We start from the raw sequence: 21,703 nt of genomic DNA, 5'->3' as shown, positions 1-21,703 counted from the left end.
CTGATTCAGGAAAGCACCCTTATTTAGAACAGCACTTCAGTATCTCTGACCAAAGAAACTTCTTATGCTCTCTGGAAATCCAGCATGTGGAACCAGATTCTTTTCAGTGACAATTGTGTGACATGATGTTTCTCGTTGATTTTATTGGTGTTGAAATTGAACTTATTTGCCAGCAATGAAAATCTCTGAGGCTTCAATTCTGTGAGGTGATTAGCTACTGGATCCCTAATGCCTGTTGATCTCAGTGTAGTTAGGCACCTAAACACCTTTAAAAATCTGACCCCCTTGACATCAGTGAAGCTACTCACATGCTTAAAGTGAGGCACGTTCTTAAGTACCTTGCTGAATCGGTGTCTAAATCAGGGCATTTGATAATATAAAGACAAGACGACACTGCCTCTGAAAGCTCTATTGAAACATATTAGATTGAGAAATGCTTTGGTAAGACAGATGTAAAATCAGTATATATTTGGCTAAAACAGAGCCTGTTCCACCTAAATATGGGCAGCTGGTATATACAATTGAACACAACTAAAGATATGCCTTAATAATGCCATGCATGATGTGACCCTTCCTAAATACGGTACAGATATTATTTAACTAATAGCACCCAGAACCTCGAAGAATGATTGTTCATCGAAGTCCTGATTTATTTGTTGTACAGCATATATAACACTAAACAGAGACACAGACGTACACTAATACCTGTTTCTGAAAATCCAAATTGTTTGGCTGAAGATAATTCAAGCTATAGAATGATGATATAATTTATTTTATATTCACAGCTTCACTTTTTATGTTTTTAATCTTCCTCTTTTGTAAGAAAGATACATTCTAGGTCAATTGAATTTATATATATACTTCTTGGTGATTCTCAGATTTTCCTGTTATTCCAGTCCAGATTTCTGTCCATTCTTCTACAAGATGACTGATTCTCACAGCCGGGGCAATGACGAAAAGATGATCTACTTTGACTGGGATATACAATAGAACTAAACATGAGCCCAATCCAACACCCATGAATTCAATGGAAAGGCTGCCACTGACTTCAGTGGACATTTGATTGATCCTTATTATGTTTTCCATTTCTAGCCTCAGCTATTGAAGGTGTAACTCCTATTTGGCCTATGAAGGCCACAGAATCATACTACAAAATTTGGTGGCATTAGAGTAGCTTGTTTCCAATCTTACTATTCACAATAGGCAAAACAAGGAACCTGACTTATCTCATGGCCAAGATTTTAGTCACTTCCGAACAGGTACTTTTTAAAGACACATTCCGGCTATTTGTCACAGAAATTTACCTTGAAAATGTAACTGGTTTTCCTCACTACAAGCAAACAACATACCTTAAAAGACCACATTAAATAAATAAAGAATAGGTGTTTACCAGAGCTATTCCAAAAGTAGGTTTGCTGCGTGTAACTTCTTGAAAACGTGCAAACCTGCTCAGTTATGAAAGGTCTCTTTTTAAACTCAGATTTTGCAAAGAAAGGAAACCTCAGTTATGAAACAAAGGGACTGACGTAATTTCCTTGCTGATTTCATGGAGTTTAAAAATTAAATAAAATAAGTACTTATCCATATAATGCTATTGGTCCATGTTTTGGAATAGGTTTATAGCTGGTTTTCCTATCCCTCTAGTTTAATTTAAACATAGCTAGGACCTTGGAAGGCTATGGAAAGGCATGAAACATCTGCCAGACAGAGTGGCTAAATAATTGTAACAGTAAGTGAAATATTCCTCATATGTCACATACTACAATTGAGTTACAGAGTGAAGGGATGCCTACCTTTTTACATCAACCAAAGAGTTAAAGGTTATGTTGCCTTCTCAGGGTTAATGTAAGTTACTGAGTTAAGATGCTTAGACCAATTCTAATAACTCTCAAAGTTGGGAGTTCATACTAGGCTGATTTTGTGGCTAGTTTTAATTCCCTCAAAATCATTCTATGCAATATATTTAAACAGCTGATCATAGCAGAATGACTCAAATTATTAAATATGAATTCATTAGAATACATACAAGTTTTTAAAACCCAACACTTTGGATTCCAGATGCTCACAGACACAGCAATCATGTTAGAAGCTAAGATCACTATATGGTATCGACTGTATGCAAGCAAACAATCCAGTCCCATTCTGTATATTTAAAGCCTCAGAACTGTACAAAAATTTCAGAAAGATAAAGTGAACACACTTTATATAGATGCACCGATTTCTAAAAAAAATAAGATTAACTTTTTATCACTGCTTAACTACTACAGACAAAACCAGCACTGCTGTATAGAACAATAAATTGCATTTAACTGTAAATTAAAAAAAAAACAAAACGGTGTGTAGCATAATACAGAGATGTGCCAGGACAGGAGCTCTAATTCCACAACTTCTCATAGGTAACCCAAATTCCTAACTATCTGCTAATGTTTGGCCAGCAAACATCAACACTGTATGTGTGGTTGGCTGGGATCCTTGTTTCTCACGGGCGGGGATCTTCACCACCTTTTCTTACTTTCACCACATTTTCCAGACAACCTCATCTCCAGGAGTCCTTCAGGCAGCCACAAGACCTCTGACCGCACGTTACATCATGACACCACTTGCCCTAATGCAATATGCCGCAGACCTCACTCAACGTTTCCTACGCACATGTGATCTGATAAGGAAAACACTAAGGTTTAGCTCTTAAACAGAAAAGCCAACCCCGCCATATAAACAGTTCCAAAGAAGTTGTATGCCTCACCCTACAAAAGGAGCAGCTTTAAAACTATTTTTTAAAGGGCCCACCATCCGCACTACATACTCCACCTTGCCAACATGTGTTGGTACTTCCATTGGGGTAGGTACTTCAAGACCTAAAATACTATCTGTGGACCAGCTGGGAGTTCTGATACTTGTTGTAAATTAATCCACACTCGAGCTGTTCAGCACACCTCTTTTGGAATTTGAAGTTACAACAGTCTGAATGCCCTAGAATTTGTAAAAAAAAAAAAAAAAAAAATTGGTGCAGATGTGACGTGGAGAGTTGAGTCAGAACCTTTTTTCCCTGAAAGAAATTGGCAAGGAGAATGTGTTCAGAGCAGATGCCATCAAATGAATGTTGCTGTCCCTCAAAATCAGTGGATTGTTCTCCAGAAGAAACTTGCCAGGGAATTTACTGCTTCACGGAAAAAATTCGGAAAGCCATCCCTTCACTGGGACTCTTCAAGCTGAAAAAGAACAATCATTATGAACCTTAGGGAGATGCACCAGTTCCCCACATAGTCATGGCAGTAAGGAAATCAGTGGTTTCAATTATTCATTTGATTTGAATGCATCTTTATTTGCACATCTGCGTTCTGAATTTCTGAAGCACCTGAGCTTCCATTACTCCCAGTTCAGGAGTTTCCATTACCACACTGAGCCCTGATGCTTGTTTGTTTTTTCATGGAAAGGCACTAATTCATAGCTGGTGAAACTTAAGAGTGCACTGAAAAGCTGTTACCTACCCGACCACCTCCCACATGATTCAGTACAAGAGAACAGAGAGCCATCACTAACGACAAGGGAGTCAGTGCAAGTGACAAGGAGGCCATGAGTACCACACCAAAAGCAAAAGCGTAAAGGTTGAGGGGCATCTATAAGCACGGACTCCATGGGTGTTCAAGGGCTCAAGCACCCACGGGAAAAAAAATACGGGGTGCTCGGCACCCACAAGCCATAACTGTTTGGCAGCAGTGCCAATCAGCTGTTCATCGGGGCAACCGATCAGCTGTTTGGTGGCTGGCAGGAAGTGCTTGGGGGAGAGCGGAGAGCAGTAAGCGGCAGGAAGGTGGGCCTCAGGGGATGGGGTGGAGTGGGGGCAGGGCGAGAGCAGGGTCTTGGGAGGGTGGAACAGGGACAGAAAGAGACAGAGTCAGGTGGGGCCTTGGGGAAGGGGTGGAGCCTCAGGGCAGGAGTGGGGGTGGAGTACCCTTTGGGAAAAATAAAAGCTGCTGGGTCTCCGGAGACAGTCTGAGCTCTAGAGGCCTCTCTTTTCACTAATCCCTGCTGTAAACTGTCTTGGGAAATATTTCTCAGTCCAGCACCCCTGCAGGAAGGTGGGTTGCGGGGAGAGAGAGAGAAATCTGGACCCTGTATTTCCTCCTAATCATTTTTGCTGACAGGACTAAGCAAGAGACACTTGTCCTGCTGGACTGGTGGAATTAACCCAATAACTTCTTCCTTGTATGTTAATTACATTGTGTGTTCCAAGGAACTGTTAGGAAAAACAAACCTGTGGCAGTTTCCAGTCCACTGTCAATTCTAATTTTTTTTAAAAAAGAGGATTTTTTCCTGGTAAATGCACCCCACACATACTAGAGATGGCAACCCTACAGATTTCCCATCTGTACAGTTCCCAAACGCTATCTGCTAATCAGAGGCAACTTGGCTGAGTCTCATTCTCCCCTCCCCTTGAGCCAGACTGTGACCGTTTTCACACACTGAATTTAACTGAGATTATTAAATCTGTTGGGTTGCATTTTCAGAGCGCTGCACATGCAAAACGTGTGCCTAAATTCAAGTGCGTTTCACATACAACTGCACCGATTGTACATTCAATAGACCAGTCAGGCACATAATTGGGCATTGAAGCCTGCAGTCGCTTGCTTCATCAGAGTAGGAGGGTGGACAATGTAGGTCTGCAAAAAAGCAAGATCTGAAAATCTCTGCCTTTTTGAATCGAGTTCTTCTTTTGTGTGTTAAGGATTTAAAGTATTCACCACTGACAAGTGGCTGAGCAAACATCTTGAGGGGGCTTGTCCATGTGCAAATTGAAACAAACAAAATGTTTGCACAGCGTAACTGCAAAAAATGTGATGCAGAATGATAAGGGTACCCAAACTGAGCCCTGGATAGCTCACCACCTTGTTTTAAGATGATGCCAGCTTTATTCCATGCATCTCAACTACTCTGTAGTAGATTTGAAGGCATGAAAGTCTGTAGCATGTGCATGCATGCTCTCTCTCTCTTCACCCCCCCAACACACATACTATATATGCCGCCCTTTGATACGGGAGACCCCCCTTTGATACAAGAGATCGGGGTTCAAATTCCGGTTGGTACCCAACTTTCCAGTAGGGGTCCTTGGGCAAAAGACCCCCTAACGCTTCACCTGCCTACCTCAAATATGAGAGTGACACGAACTAGGAGAGTCATGCCGGCTCGGACGTCGCCCGGATTAACAAGGTCCGCGCCAGATGTTGAGGAACCAGGACAATCTGACGATAAGTGGGCTACTGGAACAAACCATTCATGGACGAGACAAGAGAACCTGGAATTGATGGAATGCTACTACAACGTAGACCTAATGAGAAGGGGATAATGAAACGTATGAGGGGACTGTGGATGGACAAGACCTACTACCCACTTAACGAGAAACAGCCTAGTTACCCACGCTTCAACATATAAAGAAGGAAGCTGCTCTCACAGCTTGAGATAGACCAACACCACATTACAATCCCAGACTCAAGAAGACTGAAGAACAAGTGGATGTTGCGCAGCCCCACCTGAAGCTGAAACTTCAATGCCACCCCCTCCATTGCGAGCACAGCAGCTGATATGAGGCATAAGATCATGGAGAACACTAGCTTGACAAGTCAATCCTCGGACGATTTTACCAAGGCTCAGTGGAGAAGTCCATCAGATAGTACGTTAGAAGTGCCAATAGAGCCCTCATGACACATCCCTACTCACCTACCAAATCATAACAATGAACTTGGTATAAACGCTACAGCCTCTGTAATCCTGGAGATGCTTGCTACACGATCAAGAACAACAAACAGTTGTACCACCCTGGAAAATGAGGTTGGAGCTCGATATATATGTCTAAGGCGTGTCTTGAGATGGTGCAGTCACGACTGTGTGCACTGTAGAATAATACTGATACGACGCTCGAGTGACGCGTAGTTCATTAGCTTAGGCTCTGATGGGTCTGTTGCCGATTAAAAGATAAGACCTCGGCTTGATACTCGGATATACTAAAGGCAGCTGACCTCTCCTCTGATCGCGCTCTCGTAATGGTGCATAGATCCACAGATTTGTGCATAGCCCTGAGCCTCACTTTAGCTTCTCCAGAGCTCATTACTGAGTGGATTTACACCTTGCTGGAGATCACGGTGCGAAAAGGTGATCTTAGGCCTGTTCTCGCAAATAGGCAGACATGTGTTCGATAGGAGATCACTCCAACTGCTGGCTCGCAGACCACTGTAATACAGCCTCGCGCGCGATGAATGCTGCTAGTACTGCGATGAGACGTAGTAAGTAAACAGAGTGCCTGGATCATCAACACTCTCGTGACTAGTTGCATTGCGTGACGCCCTTGATGCTAGACACGCAGTGCTACAGACTCAAGGGTCCTCTCGTATGACTGTGAAGACCTAGTCACCCACTCACACGTGTGAGAGACCTCACGCAGCGGGTCGGAGAAATCATGATAGCTGATCAGCCATCTCGCAGTGGATCGGCCTAGATACCTGGTGACTGATCATCACTTGACTGATCTAGAATGGCCATCTCCAGTCAGTGCCTTGAACGCCTAGCAGCACAGATGAACTCAGCCTTCTATCAGTGCGCTCAGCCCTCTTCACCCAAGCACTGGGGCGTATGACGACAGGTGTTCACCGCGAACTACGATGCTGATCCCCATGTACAAAGACCATTGTCGGCAAGTGATCAGGAGCCATCCAACACAATACTTACGCCGAACCGTTCGTTGCTCCTCTCAGCCCACTGGACACAGTTTCCTATCTATAGCGTGCCTATCGTAGTCGGCCAAGTTAACAGCCCACTGTGGTGGCCATACATGAGCACCGCTCAGAAAGGGCATGGGTACAACCACCAGAGGCTCAAAACACCAGTTTTGCCTTATAGATAGAGCAGTCGGCCCAAGACTCAAGGTCTAGAATACCAATACTGAGCACGCCTGGATTGACTACAGGAGAAGCCTATGACTGTCCGCACCGTGGATCTGTTGAATGTCTGGCCTATACAACGTCAGACAGACTACTAAGGACTCGTTCCTCAAGAGACTGCCATATTGATCTACTCGAGCTAACCTAGATGGTGGCCTCATGCGTCAGCTGTAACAAATGGGTCATCGACACTGTGGTGAGCAGGTCTTACGACCTCACGCAGTGGACTGCTCGACTCGTCCGTGCTGTCTGACGACTCGGCCATTAAAGACCCCTGCCAGCCAGCTCTATCTACTATTGACTGGGATATCGGGTACAGTAGTTCAGGAGTGGTGACTGGCTTACCGTAGTCATGCCGACCCTCTCTGTACGAGTGGGGTGAAACACCTCACGCGTGCATTATGGTGCGTAGAGGCTTCCGATGAACGGACATCTCTCGTGTCATCCGACTTAGTCACGCCTGACCTGCGCTCATCGTTACAGTGAGGTAGTCCTTGGGCCAGCTCACGTTAAGGCCGCGAGGTGTCGATCGCGACGTGATGAGAAGTTGTATGCTTCCCGTGACTGAGCTGCCCTGGTCGGATAAGGATGGTGCAATGGAGTGACAAGACTGAATGGTGGTGGAGACTACCGAGGGCCACTGCTGTAGTCCCATGACCTCACGCATATACGGTTTACTCGGCTATAGGTGCAACTGATGGGATTCGACATCGGAAACCACGATGAGGAGGCAAGGGAGACAGGCAGACTGATCTCCTCGTACATGTAGGTTCACCAAAGGATAAGACAGGTCTCGCTGATGAAGATGGCCAAATGCCCCTCTGAGTCAACTCAAAGAACGAAGATCTCCTACGCCATCACGGAACCCTCCTATCGCTCCTTGCCGGTACGTCCACGACTACCCTGCCGGTATAAGTGATGCTGGCCAAAAAGGAGGACATGGGAGGCTGCGATGTGAAAACCCGGAAGCTCTCAAATCACGGAGGTCACACCCCAAGTCCAACACCCAGAGACTGGATATACCAGCCGGAAAGGAGGCGGGCGGGGCTTGGTGAGCGTTCAAGCCACTGTCCTGGACGAAACCAGAACATCCAGGAGTACATCAGTAAGATGGCCCCCAAAGATGAGCTGCTGAGAGCAATCCTGAGGGCAGCAGAGACATGGGGAAGGACCAAAGCAGAAAGAAGTGCATGCCAAGACAAGACCCTGCAGGGATGTACCATCGACAAATAGCTGGGGTGGCTTGACATGGGAAATCCTACCGTGGCTGGAAAGGGCTGGGACTAAAAGACAGCACTGAGGCATGATCATAGCAGCCAGGAACAAGGCACTGAGCACCAGATCCATTGAGGCAGGGTCTACCACACTAGAGAGGACCCAAGGTGCAGACTGTGCAAGAAGGCTGCAGAGACAGTCCAACACATAGTGGAGGATGTAAGATGCAGGCAGACAGCATACACTGAACGGCACCAGAGTGCTGGCATTGTGTATCGGAACATCTGCACAGCGTGTATGGGCTAGACCCTCCAAGACCAGATGGGAGATCCACAGAAGGTGTGGAGAATAGCAGGGCTAAGATTCTGTGGGACTTCCAGATCCAACAGGACAGGCATGGTACTGTGCCAATCAACCAGACATCGTGGTATAGACAAGGACACAGAAGACAGCGGTGGTGATAGTATAGCAGTGCCAAGTGACAGCAACATCAGGAAGAAGGAATATGAGAGCTGGAGAAGTACCAGGGCTGAAAGAGGAACTAGAGAGGGATGTGGAAAGTGAAGGCCAAGTAGTGTCCAGGTGGTAGGAGGCACTCGGGGCTGTGACTCTTAAGTGTGGGTGAGTGGCTCCAACAGATCCAGGAACAACATCAGAGCTCTCTGGTCCAGAGACGTGCAGTGCTAGGAACACGCTAGGATACTGCCGCAGAACCTCAACTCCCAGGCTCTGGTAGAGGGACCAGGTGAGGAAGACACATACCCCCATAGGGGTGAGAGGGGAATTTTTTTTTTTTATATACAACACACATACACTATATATATTATATATATATACACACACATACACTACATATATATATATATATATATATATATATATAGTGCCAAGTTGGATCATCCCCAACCCCCCAAAAAAGAATCAGGAATTGTCACATGAAGGTACAACCCACTATTAGAAGCACTGTTTTATCCTCTCAAGAGAGTGTGCTGGCATGTTGATTGATTTAGAATGCTTTCTGCAAGAACAGAGAAATCACTTCTAATCAACAGATTCAGGCCACTGTCGGAAGAGAGGATATTGGATTAAAAGACCCATGGGTCTGACCCAGCGTGGCCATTCTCGTGTTCTTATGCTATTAAATATATTAGACTTCCCAGAACTCAGTAGTGGAATTCCCAAGTGAAAGCCACAAAGCTGACTGTATGATGAAAGATGCAAACCACGTGTTTATCTTTTCAGTGGAGTTAATTTGCCAGAATGTTTTAGGATAAAACTCATGTGAAACTGCTCCCCCAACATTAATTAATAATGACTTTGCTAAAAACCAGAGTAAATTTTAAAGGGCTGTATACCCAGTGAAATTTATTAACAGTGTTTTCACATTTTGACTAGTTTAACCTCATTTGTAAATGAAGGACAAGCTTAACAGTATTACATCCTTAATATACAGAGTCCAAGAGTAATGCATTCAGTTGCAAAAGGCAAAGAGGGATGACACACATTATTTTGGTCGTTTGTTTCTCTGAGCTTACATTGACATGTTAGAATCACTTAGCTTGAATATTTAATTCCTACCATCCACATTTTCACAAACTGATCACAAAAAAGAAAAAAGTGACCCTACCTCTCAGATTGGACGCCATTCTTCAAAGAGCCAACGTAGTTTTTCTTCTTGTCCACGGGCATTACATCCACATAACCGCCAGTCTCGTCTTCAATGACTCCAGCGTGCACGGCTGTTTTGCAGATACTGGAACTCTGAAAGATCATAAAATAAATGGATTTAGCTGGAGCTCCAAGACCTTTTTCTGATAACTAGGAAAATGAGGAAGAACGAAGACAGACTTATGTGAAGGAGAGACGTATCGGAAGGTTGGTTGTCTTCCAGCCTGAGCAGTGAGATAGGACTCTACAGATCACAGAATCATAGAGATGTAGAGCTAGAAGGGATCTCAAGAAGTCACCCAGCCCAGACTTCTGTACTGGGGCAGGACCAAATAAACCTAGATGAGCTCTTGCAGATGTCACATGGTCTGCTACTAATTGCAAATGGTGATAATTCAGCATAGCTGGCACAGGGAGGTGTAATGACAGCCCTGTGCAGGGTAAGCAGCATTACCACTACTTCTTTCTGTGCACCTCTGTCAACGGGTTGGTCTAACAGCCCATTGGTCACAACAGGAACTCTGCCAAGGGGAGAATGATTGAATCAATGGATTTATCAGCCAGCCAGGCCCTGTCTACATTAGTCAGTGCGCCCTCTTTTGGTGCTGCAATGGCACTTCTTGTCCTCCTCAAACCTGCTTTTGTCCACATGAGAGGGTGTGGCCACTTTGCATTGTCTGCGAGGTAGCAGAAGTTCTGCAACTGTTTGCTAGTGTGAAACAGCAGAGATCCTTGGTGAATTTGGCCTAAAGAAACAAATGATCATTTAACTTGAGACGTGTTAGGTCCCATCTTTCCAAAAGCTAAGATGAGCTTCTTTCATCACGATCTGGTTTTCAGAGGTGCTGAGAACCCACCGCTCCTACTGACTACACCAAGTGTAGCAGGCAATCATGAAAATGAGGCCTGCAATCTCTGTAGTGCATGCTTCTTCTGTTTTTTATTTTGTTTTGTTTGCTGCAGGAACAGAACCTACCAGCAACTGATGACTAAGCTACAAAAACATCCAGGAAATGGAGAAGTAGCAGAGAACTCTAAGGCTCAATACGAACTTGGACGTGAACTTTCTAAAAGTTATACATTGCTAGTTAGAACAACAAAAATCAACTCTAGTAACGAGGATTGGAACAGGTGAAAATCCAAAATCCACAAACTTCTTGATCTTTAAAAAATCAAACTTCCACTGCAGAACCTGCAAAGCAATATCCCAGCAGCATCTGTGTACTATAGATCATGCTCGCTCACTCACTCTCCAAGGCCTTAAAAGGCAGGTTTCCCCCCATTTCCTATATATTTATCATTTTGGATTGCCTATCTCTTGGCAGCTTTTACAGTTTTAATTGCGAGTTTGGTTTTGCTTCTATATATGGGCAAGACAGCACAGGAACACTTTGTTTGGAAGATATGCTCTGAATTTGCTCTAGTATGCAACGGGAAATCTGTAAATCTAAAATTGGCTCATTAAATTAAACTGTCCTGAATACACTGTCCAAGGCTATTTGTAACACTCTCCACTGGGACAAATCCTTAATGGTGTTCTTTCCAAGGCATTCCTTTCTTCTAGAACTTGTTGTTCTTCTGCCTGCTCATTGTTTGGCTATTCTGTTTTTTACATACCCCTTCCCCTATCAGCCTATTGGGCTCCTATCTTCTATCTTGCCAAGGAGTCTTTATCTTAATGAGTTGTCTGAAAAGTGCTCTGAAGATGGGAATTACTAGGAGGATGGAGGAGTTTTCTCCCAAAAGGTAGGGCACTAGCGCCTCAGGAATCGCACAGCAAATGATAGCACATAACAGGTTCTCTGCTTCTGCCTCAGTCCCATTTTCTTGGGATGGATCCTAGTATCTCTGGAATGCTTCCCTCCCTGCAGAACTGGGATCTCCAGGGGGGCCCTGTCCAGCACCAGCTGCATCAAACTATTAACAATGAAATAGGCTTATGAGCTAAGTCCTAGTCTACACTAAAAATGAGGTTGACCCAGCTAGGTCACTCAGAGGTGTGAAAAATCCACACCCCTGAGCAATTTAGTTAAGCTGACCAGACCCCACTGTAGACAGCACTAGGGAAACAGAAGACTAGCTACTGCTTCTCGGGGAGGCGGATTACCTACGCCAACAGGAGAACCCGCTCCACCGGCATACGCAGCGTCTACACTGAAGTTGTGCCACTGTAGCAACCCAAGTGTAGACAAGCTGTAAGTCACCCATCAAGCCTCCATTTAGTGTGACTAGCCTGAAAACAAAGATGTGTCCCTCCTCAAGGGTTCAGCAACATGTTGCAGTTTCCACTGGTGATAAAAATCAGCCTCATTATGCAGGCTTCCTTCTTCAGGAAATCTCTCCCCAGCTAAATGCCTCACAAATGAGACTGCTGGAGACTAAACTACCTTTATCTCACAACAGCAGAGAGACAGTCTCTCCCTCTCATCTCCTCAGGGTTCCTGAACATGAATGGGACACACATTTCCCTTTCAAGCGCAAGTCTCACCATGAGCCAAGCAAGAAGGTTGCACGATTCGTTATGTATACATCTCCCAATGCTCCTGTGTTTTGCAAAAGCTCTCACATAGCTTTGATAAAGATCCCTGCCTGATACACAGCCCACAGCCTCAGAGACATTCCTTTCAGCATTAGCAACAGTGGAATTTGTCTTCACTGAATAAACAAAGGTGCAGAGGAGAACAGTCCAACTTTTTATTTTAACCGCCACAAAGAACCAGGCCAACATTTTCAAACCTGGGCACTTACATTTAAGATCCTTACAGCCACATTTAGGTGCCTAAAATAAAAGCAACCTGATTTCCAGCAGCATCATGCACCTGCAGCTCTCATTAACATCAGTGAGAAATGGCCACCTGCAAAACCAGGAATGAAATGGCAGATATTTCTAAAGGTAAAAACAAATAGGGGGAGGGAAAATCCCTGTGGGGCCTCTATCTATCATAAAGAAACAAATCCCTCTTAAAAAAAATCCTTTGCAGGTTCACCTTGCAACTTATGTATAGCATGTCCATCACCATAGAATATAGGCCAGCAATTGTTCCATTCTCCTCCTGCACAGCTAGTATTAACATTACTCTCCTTTCTCTGTCCCTCCATACAGTCTGGCCAATCGTTCGTGCAAGAGCCTTCTCCCTTGCTCATCCTGCTGCCTGGAAGCGTCTGCTTCTCTCTGCCTCATTTCAGATCTCAGCTGAAACACCTCTCTTCTGTGGTGTATTGAAACCTGTGTTAAAATTACAAGCTATCATCCTAAGTTGTAAGGGGGGTTCCTGGTTCTGCTTCCAGGCTAAGGGGCTGTGTAGGGAAGCCTGAAATCTGGCTCTTTCAGCAGTCAGTCTGATAAAGAGCCAGTCTGGAGCAAAGGTGGGTTGAGTTGTGCCTCTCTGCTTTCTCTGTGTTTCTGGTTGTTGCTGTGTTAGGTTTCTGGATTCTAAGAAATAAAGTAGTGTTACCTTGCAACCCTCCAGGAACAGAATAAATGAACAGGGTGGGGCTGGGGGGAGAGGGGATTCCTAACTCTGTGTGCATATGCCATGAAAATAACACCTTCCTCTTTGGCTGTGCCAGTTCATTTCCTTCTCCCGCCAATATTATTTATCTCTGTATTTCTACTGCTTAATTCAACAAGGCCTTTTGGGATACTTTGTATGAAAGCCGTTCAAAAAGAAAGCACTGATAGAAACTGGAACAAATTGGAATGAGAAATAAGTGACGTTATTGCTGATAAAGAATGAAAAATCATCAATATTTTGGTTTGAGACACTAAGGCTAAACTAATCAGAGAGTTTAAGGTCAGAAAGAATCACCAGATCATCTAGTCTGTTCTCCTGTATATCACAGGCCATCAGCTCCACTCAGCACCCACACACTAAACCCAACAACCAAAATTAGATCCCGGTATAGCAGCCCGCAGGTGCCCCTCACAGCAAAGTCATTTTGTGGGGAGGGGTGGAAGGCTAAGTTAGCTTCAATAGAAAATGAGGCCACGTTTCTGTCTCAGCCCATAACGATCCCCGTCTGAAACTTAACAACAAACTTGGCTACCCAATCCAGTTTTAATCCAAACAATTATTTGGCTTCTCTCTCAGATGTGGAAAGAGTCAATGATGTCCATTTATTCTATTTCACTGGACAGTGATGTGTGCATTTCTTGTGATCTTTCCAAGATGAGAATTTGATCATTGCTTATCCCGGCTTCAGTGTCCAAGATGCCCAGCCATCTGTCCCCCAAAACAGCAGGACTGTTAAACACAGCAGAAACAGATAGATTTTTTTTTGAAGCAATGGAAAATAGAGTTTGTTGGCCACATGGCTCCTGCTGAAAGGGTATTGGTAGTTGCTCCGCCATGTCCCCTGTATACCACTTGACTTTGCAAAACTAGTGTAAAGAAAGTCTGAATTTTCTTAACCCTTCTGTTTCTTGGAAACTGGACTATTTTGGAGATGGGCCTGAGCTGTGAAGTTCGGAGCCATATCTAAACTTTTCCCTACAGCATGTGCTCTAATGCTCTGCCCACTTCAGTTTTAAATGTTCAAAATACTAAGGTTTCCATTTTATCTCTGGAGAAACTATTCCATCGTCCTGCTGAATCACCATGAAGGATTTCACCCTGGTTTTGTAATTAACACAACACTGGCTATTTGCACATAATACACCAGAGGTGGTCAGAAGATAGCCCCATTGCTTTGCAAAATATGCCAGCCTTTACACCTGTCTTTGCATTTGTGGGAGGCCCTCACTGGAAGTTTTTTCAACGTCTGTAATGGAAGCCAGGATTGGTCCATCCAGGCTGTCTGTTGCCCATAAAAGATAGGGGTGGGAGTTCGGTTACACCTCTGCTGAGCTAAATCTCTCATATTGGAAAGACCCAAACCAAACTTGCAAGTCTAACAAAATGCAACATTAAAGTTACAAATGCGCCTGTTCCAGCTTTTGGTGCTTCATCCATTTAATGCACATGGCCATGGATTAACGTGCATCAATGTGTGTGCCTAACAAATCATTTTATGCCTGAAGCCAGGAAGGAGAGTTGTACATGTGCTTCCATTTGTCTGTTTTTAACCACTGTCAGTGTCCTGCTTTCCTCAAGGTCACGGAACATCTTTTTCTACATTGGAAATAACTTTTAGCAGAGCTGCAGAACATCTGGCTTTGATGACCTACATTTGCCTTCTCCTCCCCCTACTTACTGTTTGCTTCCACAATTTATCGTGCACATTTTAAGGATCTAGCAATTACACTTCAGCAACACATTAGGAGTCATTGGTCATGAGTACCTTGGCTTCTTTGTCTCTTTGGTTGGTTTCCAAAACTACATTGACCTCACTTCCTATAAACATACCTTTCCCAAGCCCTTGACATCATGCAACCTAAAATAGCATCCTTATTTCTATGGGAAGAAAACAGAATCTTCTTTAAAACTGTTAAAATCCCATGATGGAGAGGCTATGGACTAACCCAAGTAGAACCAAGTACAGCCCAAATCCTCTCTTCCTGATGTTGGAGCTTTGTTCTCCATGGTAAAACAAACTTTCACATGCATCCTGGGATCATGTAAACACTGAAGCTCTCCAAGGCGGACCAGAAGGTTACAAGCTCATTGAATTGGATTCTGCTACCTACTTAGTAGTGACTTTATGATGCTAATGCTCACAGGTTATTTCCCCATTAACTCCTCTGCTGCCAAACCATTTTGCAGGTCAGGATTTTGGATGTGCTGCTAACATGACAGAGTGTGAGAGTACAAACTCAGTGGAGAAAAAAAACTTTGTTTTCTTTAGTTAAGCTATTAAAAAGGACAGAGTCTGTGATTTATATACACACAAGTCCCATGAAGGTACAATTTTATGGATGGGAATCCACAGGGCACATGAGAAGACTAGCACTTCTAGTTTTGTTTGTTATCTGTTTTAATTTGTCTCCTGATTTGTGGCTTGTGCTACTGCATTGCATGCCTTCTCGCTGAGCATTCCACACATGCAGTACTCTTTGTGGGAAAGGCTTTGGACTAAATTCTCATTGCCCCGAACGTTTGCTTATTTTGTCAGCCTTCCAGTCCTTGGATTTACCGTTAATGCAAAGAACTTTTCTACTTGTACTCCTCACTGTGCTTACAATCTTCTGCCACAGCTTCCTCAAGTCCCTTCTTCTCTATCAACTCCAGGGCCGCCCAGAGGATTCAGGGGGCCTGAGGTCTTCGGCGGCGGGGGGGGGTCCTTCCATTCTGGGACCCGCCTCCGAAGTGCCTCGAAGACCTGCAGTGGGGACCCCCACTGCTGAATTACTGCTGAAGACCCAGCACTTCGGCGGCGGATCCCGCTTCGGCAGTAATTCAGCGGCGGGGGGTCCTTCTGACCCGGAGCAGAAGGACCCCCCGCCACCAAAGACCAGGAGCGGAAGAAGCTCCAGAGGCCTGGGCTCCGCAAGAGTTTTCCGAGGCCCCCAGAGTGAGTAAAGGACCCCTTGTTAGACCCTTGTCATCTCTGACACCCTGGCCATACTAGTCTAGCGGAGATCTAACAAATCTTTGACAGAGCAGTAAAGTATTTTTTCCCAAAATCACATTCCATGCCTCAGTTTATATAATCCCAAACCCAGAGATTCACAAGAAGTGGGGCTTGTGAACCAGGACACTAGTGCCTCTGAGTCAGTATAAATCATAAAATTATGCAGGACCAAGATGGTGGTACTAAATTAGCGCCTCAGGGATGTCTTAGCAACTATGGAGTTCTTTCAGATCAGATGCAAAATTGAGGTCTTGGGTGCATGTGACCTTCAAAGATCTCATGACATTCTTCACCACGCCTCCCACTGCAGATCTAGTGTGGATAGCCACATTCTTGATTCTTCCCATTAGAACTTTCCAGGCTGTTTCCACTGGATAGCATTCTTCTCTACTTCCTGTCCTTATGCAGTATTCCTCTCTGCTTCCTGTGCTTATCCAATACACACAAAGAGCATGTGCTCTGGTTCCCAGCAGGGGTGGCTGTTTTTCAGAGATATCGGAAACCTTTCCTGCATGATCTGGATATATATAGTAAACAAAAATGGAACCTAGACCCCCCTCCCTCCCAAACTGAAAACTCTCTTTCTAGGTGGAAGTTTAGGCAGGGTTGATACAACCAAATATCGAATGGTGACAGCAAAACCAAGCATATTATTTCATATACTCTGATGATCCTGTTAGGAATATTTTCCAAAAAATGTGCTAACCACCACAAAAGTACTTAAGTCAAAAAAATGACTCTACACTGACCCTCACCAAACCACCAACAAACAAGTGGAGCCCATTTTATCATTTCTCAGGAGTTTGAAAAGATGTTTGCACCTGCCCCTTGTGGACACAGAGCCATAAGAGAAGTGAGAAGCTATACTAAGCCTGTATTATCACTTATGACTAAAACAAATGTTCCTTTGCATATCTGTCCATTAGGTTATTTTTTGCCATTTAACCTCTGTCCAGTCACATCAACTCTACAGCTGTTCAAAGAGCTACAAAACAAACAAACAAACAAAAAAAAACAACCACCCACATTTTTCATTTCCACAACAACTGCTCACAAATCATATTCTACTTGCGGAAAAGAAGGGGGGGTGGGGAATCTATTTTTGCAAGGTAGGTCGAGTAATAATATAACATATGGAACAATAAAAGCAATTCGCTTTTCATCTGTATATCTCAAGCGACTTTACAATGGTGGACAAGCATCAACCCCATTTTACAGACAAAAACCCAGAGAGGTTAAGAGACTTTCCCAAGGCTGCAGAGCAAATCAGTGCCAGAAATGGGAGTGCAACCCAAGTCTGCTGATGCTAACTCTGAAATATAACATTAGATACATTTAATCAAAGTGTCCAACTAATGCAAGGGACATTTCTATCCCATGTGCTGGCAGAATATTTCCTTATTGTTTATAGGGACTATATGTAATTCTGACCTTCCTAATTCATGGAATACAAATCTCTTAAATGACCATGGGATCCAGTCATTTCAGTACAGTCACCTTGTTATTTGGAGAGACACAGGAAAGTGGAATACTCACATCTGCATAAACCTTGGAGCCAAAGACTGGTGCCCAGTATGCTGGCTCAGCTTTACAGTGAGCTGGACAATAAGCCCTGAAAAACATTTTATTCATATTTATTCGCTACATCAAGGAGTAAGAGAAAAACAAGTTGCATTCTTGAGCTGTTGTAGAGAAGCCTTCAAGGGCCAGCATCTGGTTTGCAGGTGGCAGCAGCAGACTGACTCTCTTTTCCCCCTCTTTCAGCTGAAACTCAATAGTGACTACGCAGCTGCAAATGAGACTCTTTTAGGCCAGTGAGACAGGAAGTAATGAAGGCCATTGGGACAAATTCTCCAAGCGTAGCTTCCGTCCTTCTGCCCCCCCCCCCCCCCGCCCACAGAATCGTTTGCAGGTGGAGTTTTTTGTCCATCATCATCCATACAAGCACCTGATGGAATTTCCATGAGCAGAGCTCATTTGCATGCTAGGCTCAAGAGGAGAAGGTTTTGTGTGTATAAATTTTATCGTTTGGGCAAACAAGTGATAGGATCCCAAAACTGCACATGCATGTGAATGAACAAAGTGTGAAAAGTTGCATATGCCCATATTGAGGTCAATTTGAGGGGATCTTCTATTCTGCAGCATGTAAAAAAACTCAGTAATAAATCCACAAAAATATGGATTTTAAATCCCGGCACTTGTTTGTATGCCAGTGTTGAGAGTATGCTCAGATCACAAACATGTTTGTGAAAACAGACAATTTTATTCATATAGTATATTGTTTTGGATGTGAAAAAAGCTCCCTAATTTAACCTTTATCCCAGTTAATCTGACAATCTCTAACTTTAGTTTATAATCTTCAAATCGGAGTCATTCAGTATCGCCATCCAGTCCTTCAGCTTCTCTTTCCCTTATCCCAGTACAGGTCTAGGTTCAAAGGAAATAGCATCATACTTGAGATATGCAGCTTACCTTGGACAATGAGTTGCTGGCTTTTTGAACGGACACAGCTCAGCTACAGTGGTGTAACAATCCAGCGTCTGCACTGTGGAAATCAATTCAGAGAGATGAATTACGAAGCCAAATAGCTGGTGCTCCTGAAGTAAACAGAAGCATTAGTCATGCATCACATCTGACAGGATGCATGTCCAGCTGATGCAGCCAGAAGAGTAACTTCAAAGGCTTCATTAGAAACAGTTTGCACTGAAGAGCTATTTTTATGAGGATTTATCCTGGAGAGCTACTAAACTGCTAGAAAATCCTTTTCCAAGGACTATGGCTTTTTAAAGAAAATCATATCTGAGTGATGTGATTTTGTTACAGATTTTTTTGAATATGGCAGGGTTTCGATATGGGGTCAAATTCTGAGTCTAAATGATTTGACTAACTTCTCACTTGCCAATGCCAGAGAGACTTCACCCTAAAGCAGCTCAAGGTAACACAAGCCTTTTTTAAGCCCTGTTCCGGTCATCCCACCTTCTTTGGCAAAAGTGGGCATTTGTCCAGTTTGCTCTTCCCAACTTTTGTCTCACAGTGGGGTGTGGAGGAACCTGGGGGAAGGGGGGGGGGGCGAGCAGCGATGTCAGCTCTGCATGGGGGGGCAAGACTCAAATGCGGGGGCAGGCAGGGCTTGGGTGAGCAGTGACACAAGCCTCCGCCTTTGGTAAATATGGTCACCCTATCTAGTATGTGCGTCACTGCTCACCTGAGCCTTGCCTGAGGGAGGGTGAGTGGCTTGGGCCAGCCCCAGATGGGGACGTGGGGAGGACTCGGGCCAGCCCTATGCACTGTCCCATTTTTCCTTTGGGAAATATGGTCACCCTAGGCTGAGGCATTATTCAAATGGGTTGTAAAATGTTTTGAAAAATGCCACTTTTGTTTTTCCTGACCTGCTCTAATCATAAATAGGGAGAGTCTCTTGGCTACAAGAAGTTTTGTCCATTTAAGACTAAAAACAGAACATGGCTATGGAATGATGATGTCCATGTATAATAATAAACTCGAGCACCACTGATTTCTTCTCAACATTATAGCGACAAAAAGGGCATTTAAACCTACCTGTGACTTTGGAAACCACGAATGAATTTGAAGGTTTATATTTACTGAAAAGCAAAACAAGAAATATGTATACATATTTCATTGGCCTTTAAAACATAAATGCACTACAGTCACCACCGGTGCAAGGATGTTTCGCACCCTAGGCGAAACTTCTACCTTGCGCCCCCACCCTGAGCCCCTTCACCCCCTCGTGGCAGCTCCCCCCCCCGAGGCGCCACCCTTGCGGTAGCTCCCCACCTCCCACCCTGAGGCACCCCCCCATCCTTGCTCCACACACGAGCACAAGCACCCCGTCGCTGCTTCACTTCTCCTGCCTCCTAGGCTTGCGGTGCCAATAAGCTTAGGCGCCGCAAACCTGGGAGGTGGAAGAAGTGAAGCAGCCACGGCGTGCTCGGGGAGGAGGCGGGGAAGGGAAGGGAGTTTCCCTGAGTGCCACCCCCCCTTTTACTTGCTGCAGGTGGCCCTCCCCACGCTCCCCTGCCCCAGCTCCCTCCGCCTCAATGCCGGTGGCAACCAGGGCGGACAAAAATCTGACTGCCACGGTCACTGCCGAAGAAAATGGCGCCCCCCAAATCCCAGTGCCTTGGTCGCCTAAATGGTTGCACCAGCCCTGACTACAGTTACTTTAAGATCTACTCTCTATTGCTTGTAAACAGTGGCAAATGTGGAACAATAATTTATTGTACAAGTCATGGTCCTCCATACACAGAGATACTTTTTCTGAGGGAAGAATTACCTTAAAGATTCAACACCATTTCTTGTAGACTTGACAAAAAGGGGTGATCTCCCTTTCCTAGTGATGTCAACCAGTCCTCCTTTATCATCTATGACGCCATAGTGAATTGCAGCACGACATATACTGGATGCCTGGAAAGCACATAACAAATAGTACGGTAATACTAATGTTTCCTAAATAGTTCTAAGCCAAAAAGAAACATTTAATAAACAAATATGTAAAAGAAATACTTAAAGATTAGAGTTTACACAGACTTACAAATGCTGCATTGGCTCAGCCTGCTGAATTTTACTGTTGTAACACATGGGCATGTATTTTTATTCTAAGCCTTACTTGATTTAAGAACAAACATGGATTTTTTAAAATAAAAAAATTTAGTATTTAAATGTAAACTATAAGGAGAGCTGGTTGGAAAATGTTCCCCGCCCGAGGAAAATGTTGAACTTCCAACAAAAACGTCAGATCTTAAATATTTCAGCTGAAAACCCTTTGGTGAGGGGGAGGTGGTGCATCATGGCAGTTCTATGCCATGATACATCATGGGAGATGCAGTTTGGAGGGAAACCCAGCCCATAGAGAAGAATAGGGGCACTAAGCAACTGACCTACAACTCCCATCAGGCATCTGCAGCAGCATTTCAGCTTCAATATATTTGGGACATTTTATTTATTTATTTATTTATTTATTTATTTGGGATTAAAAAAATCAAAATTTTCATCAGAAAGCAGACCCATTTTGTAAAAACAAAATTGTTTAATCAAACCCCTGGTTTTCTGTCAAAAACAGTTTTGACAGGAAATTGTTGACCTGCCCTAATTATATACTATTCTGACAATTCAAGATTCAACGAGTCACTTTAAAAATAAAAATCCAGCATCCTGTGAACCATCTTAAGAAGCAATTCTAATATAAAGTTTTTTTTCTATCCCAATAGCTCACTGCTCTGAGGGATAGCTCTTGAAAGATGCCATGCACTCCTGTGACGTACAGGATGGCCCTCAACTTCAGTTGAACTTAGTGGGCATAGAGGACACTCAGAACCTAAAATCAAGCCCTGCGTAGATACTCTTTTCAGCACTAATTT

At 44.1% G+C, this 21,703-nt stretch overlaps 1 protein-coding gene across 3 annotated transcripts in view; it reads right to left on the bottom strand.

Moving 5' to 3' along the window:
* Nucleotides 1-827: 827 nt before the first annotated feature.
* Nucleotides 828-21,703, bottom strand: part of CRISPLD2 (cysteine rich secretory protein LCCL domain containing 2) — a 47,171-nt gene continuing 26,295 nt past the window's right edge. For all 3 annotated transcript variants that reach the window (XM_032793816.2, XM_032793815.2, XM_032793817.2), the window contains exons 11-16: nucleotides 20,620-20,750; nucleotides 19,884-19,927; nucleotides 18,798-18,870; nucleotides 17,862-17,937; nucleotides 9,775-9,908; nucleotides 828-3,209 (exon numbers count right to left, since the gene is read on the bottom strand). In XM_032793816.2, the coding sequence (XP_032649707.1) occupies nucleotides 3,155-3,209; nucleotides 9,775-9,908; nucleotides 17,862-17,937; nucleotides 18,798-18,870; nucleotides 19,884-19,927; nucleotides 20,620-20,750 (513 nt within the window). In that variant the 3' untranslated portion in view covers nucleotides 828-3,154. The remainder of the gene's footprint in view (nucleotides 3,210-9,774; nucleotides 9,909-17,861; nucleotides 17,938-18,797; nucleotides 18,871-19,883; nucleotides 19,928-20,619; nucleotides 20,751-21,703) is intronic.

This window comes from Chelonoidis abingdonii, chromosome 19 (assembly GCF_003597395.2).
Source record: "Chelonoidis abingdonii isolate Lonesome George chromosome 19, CheloAbing_2.0, whole genome shotgun sequence".
NCBI lineage: Eukaryota > Metazoa > Chordata > Testudines > Testudinidae > Chelonoidis > Chelonoidis abingdonii.
Note: the sequence above shows the minus strand (reverse complement) of the source record. Positions and strands in the feature narration are given on the sequence as shown.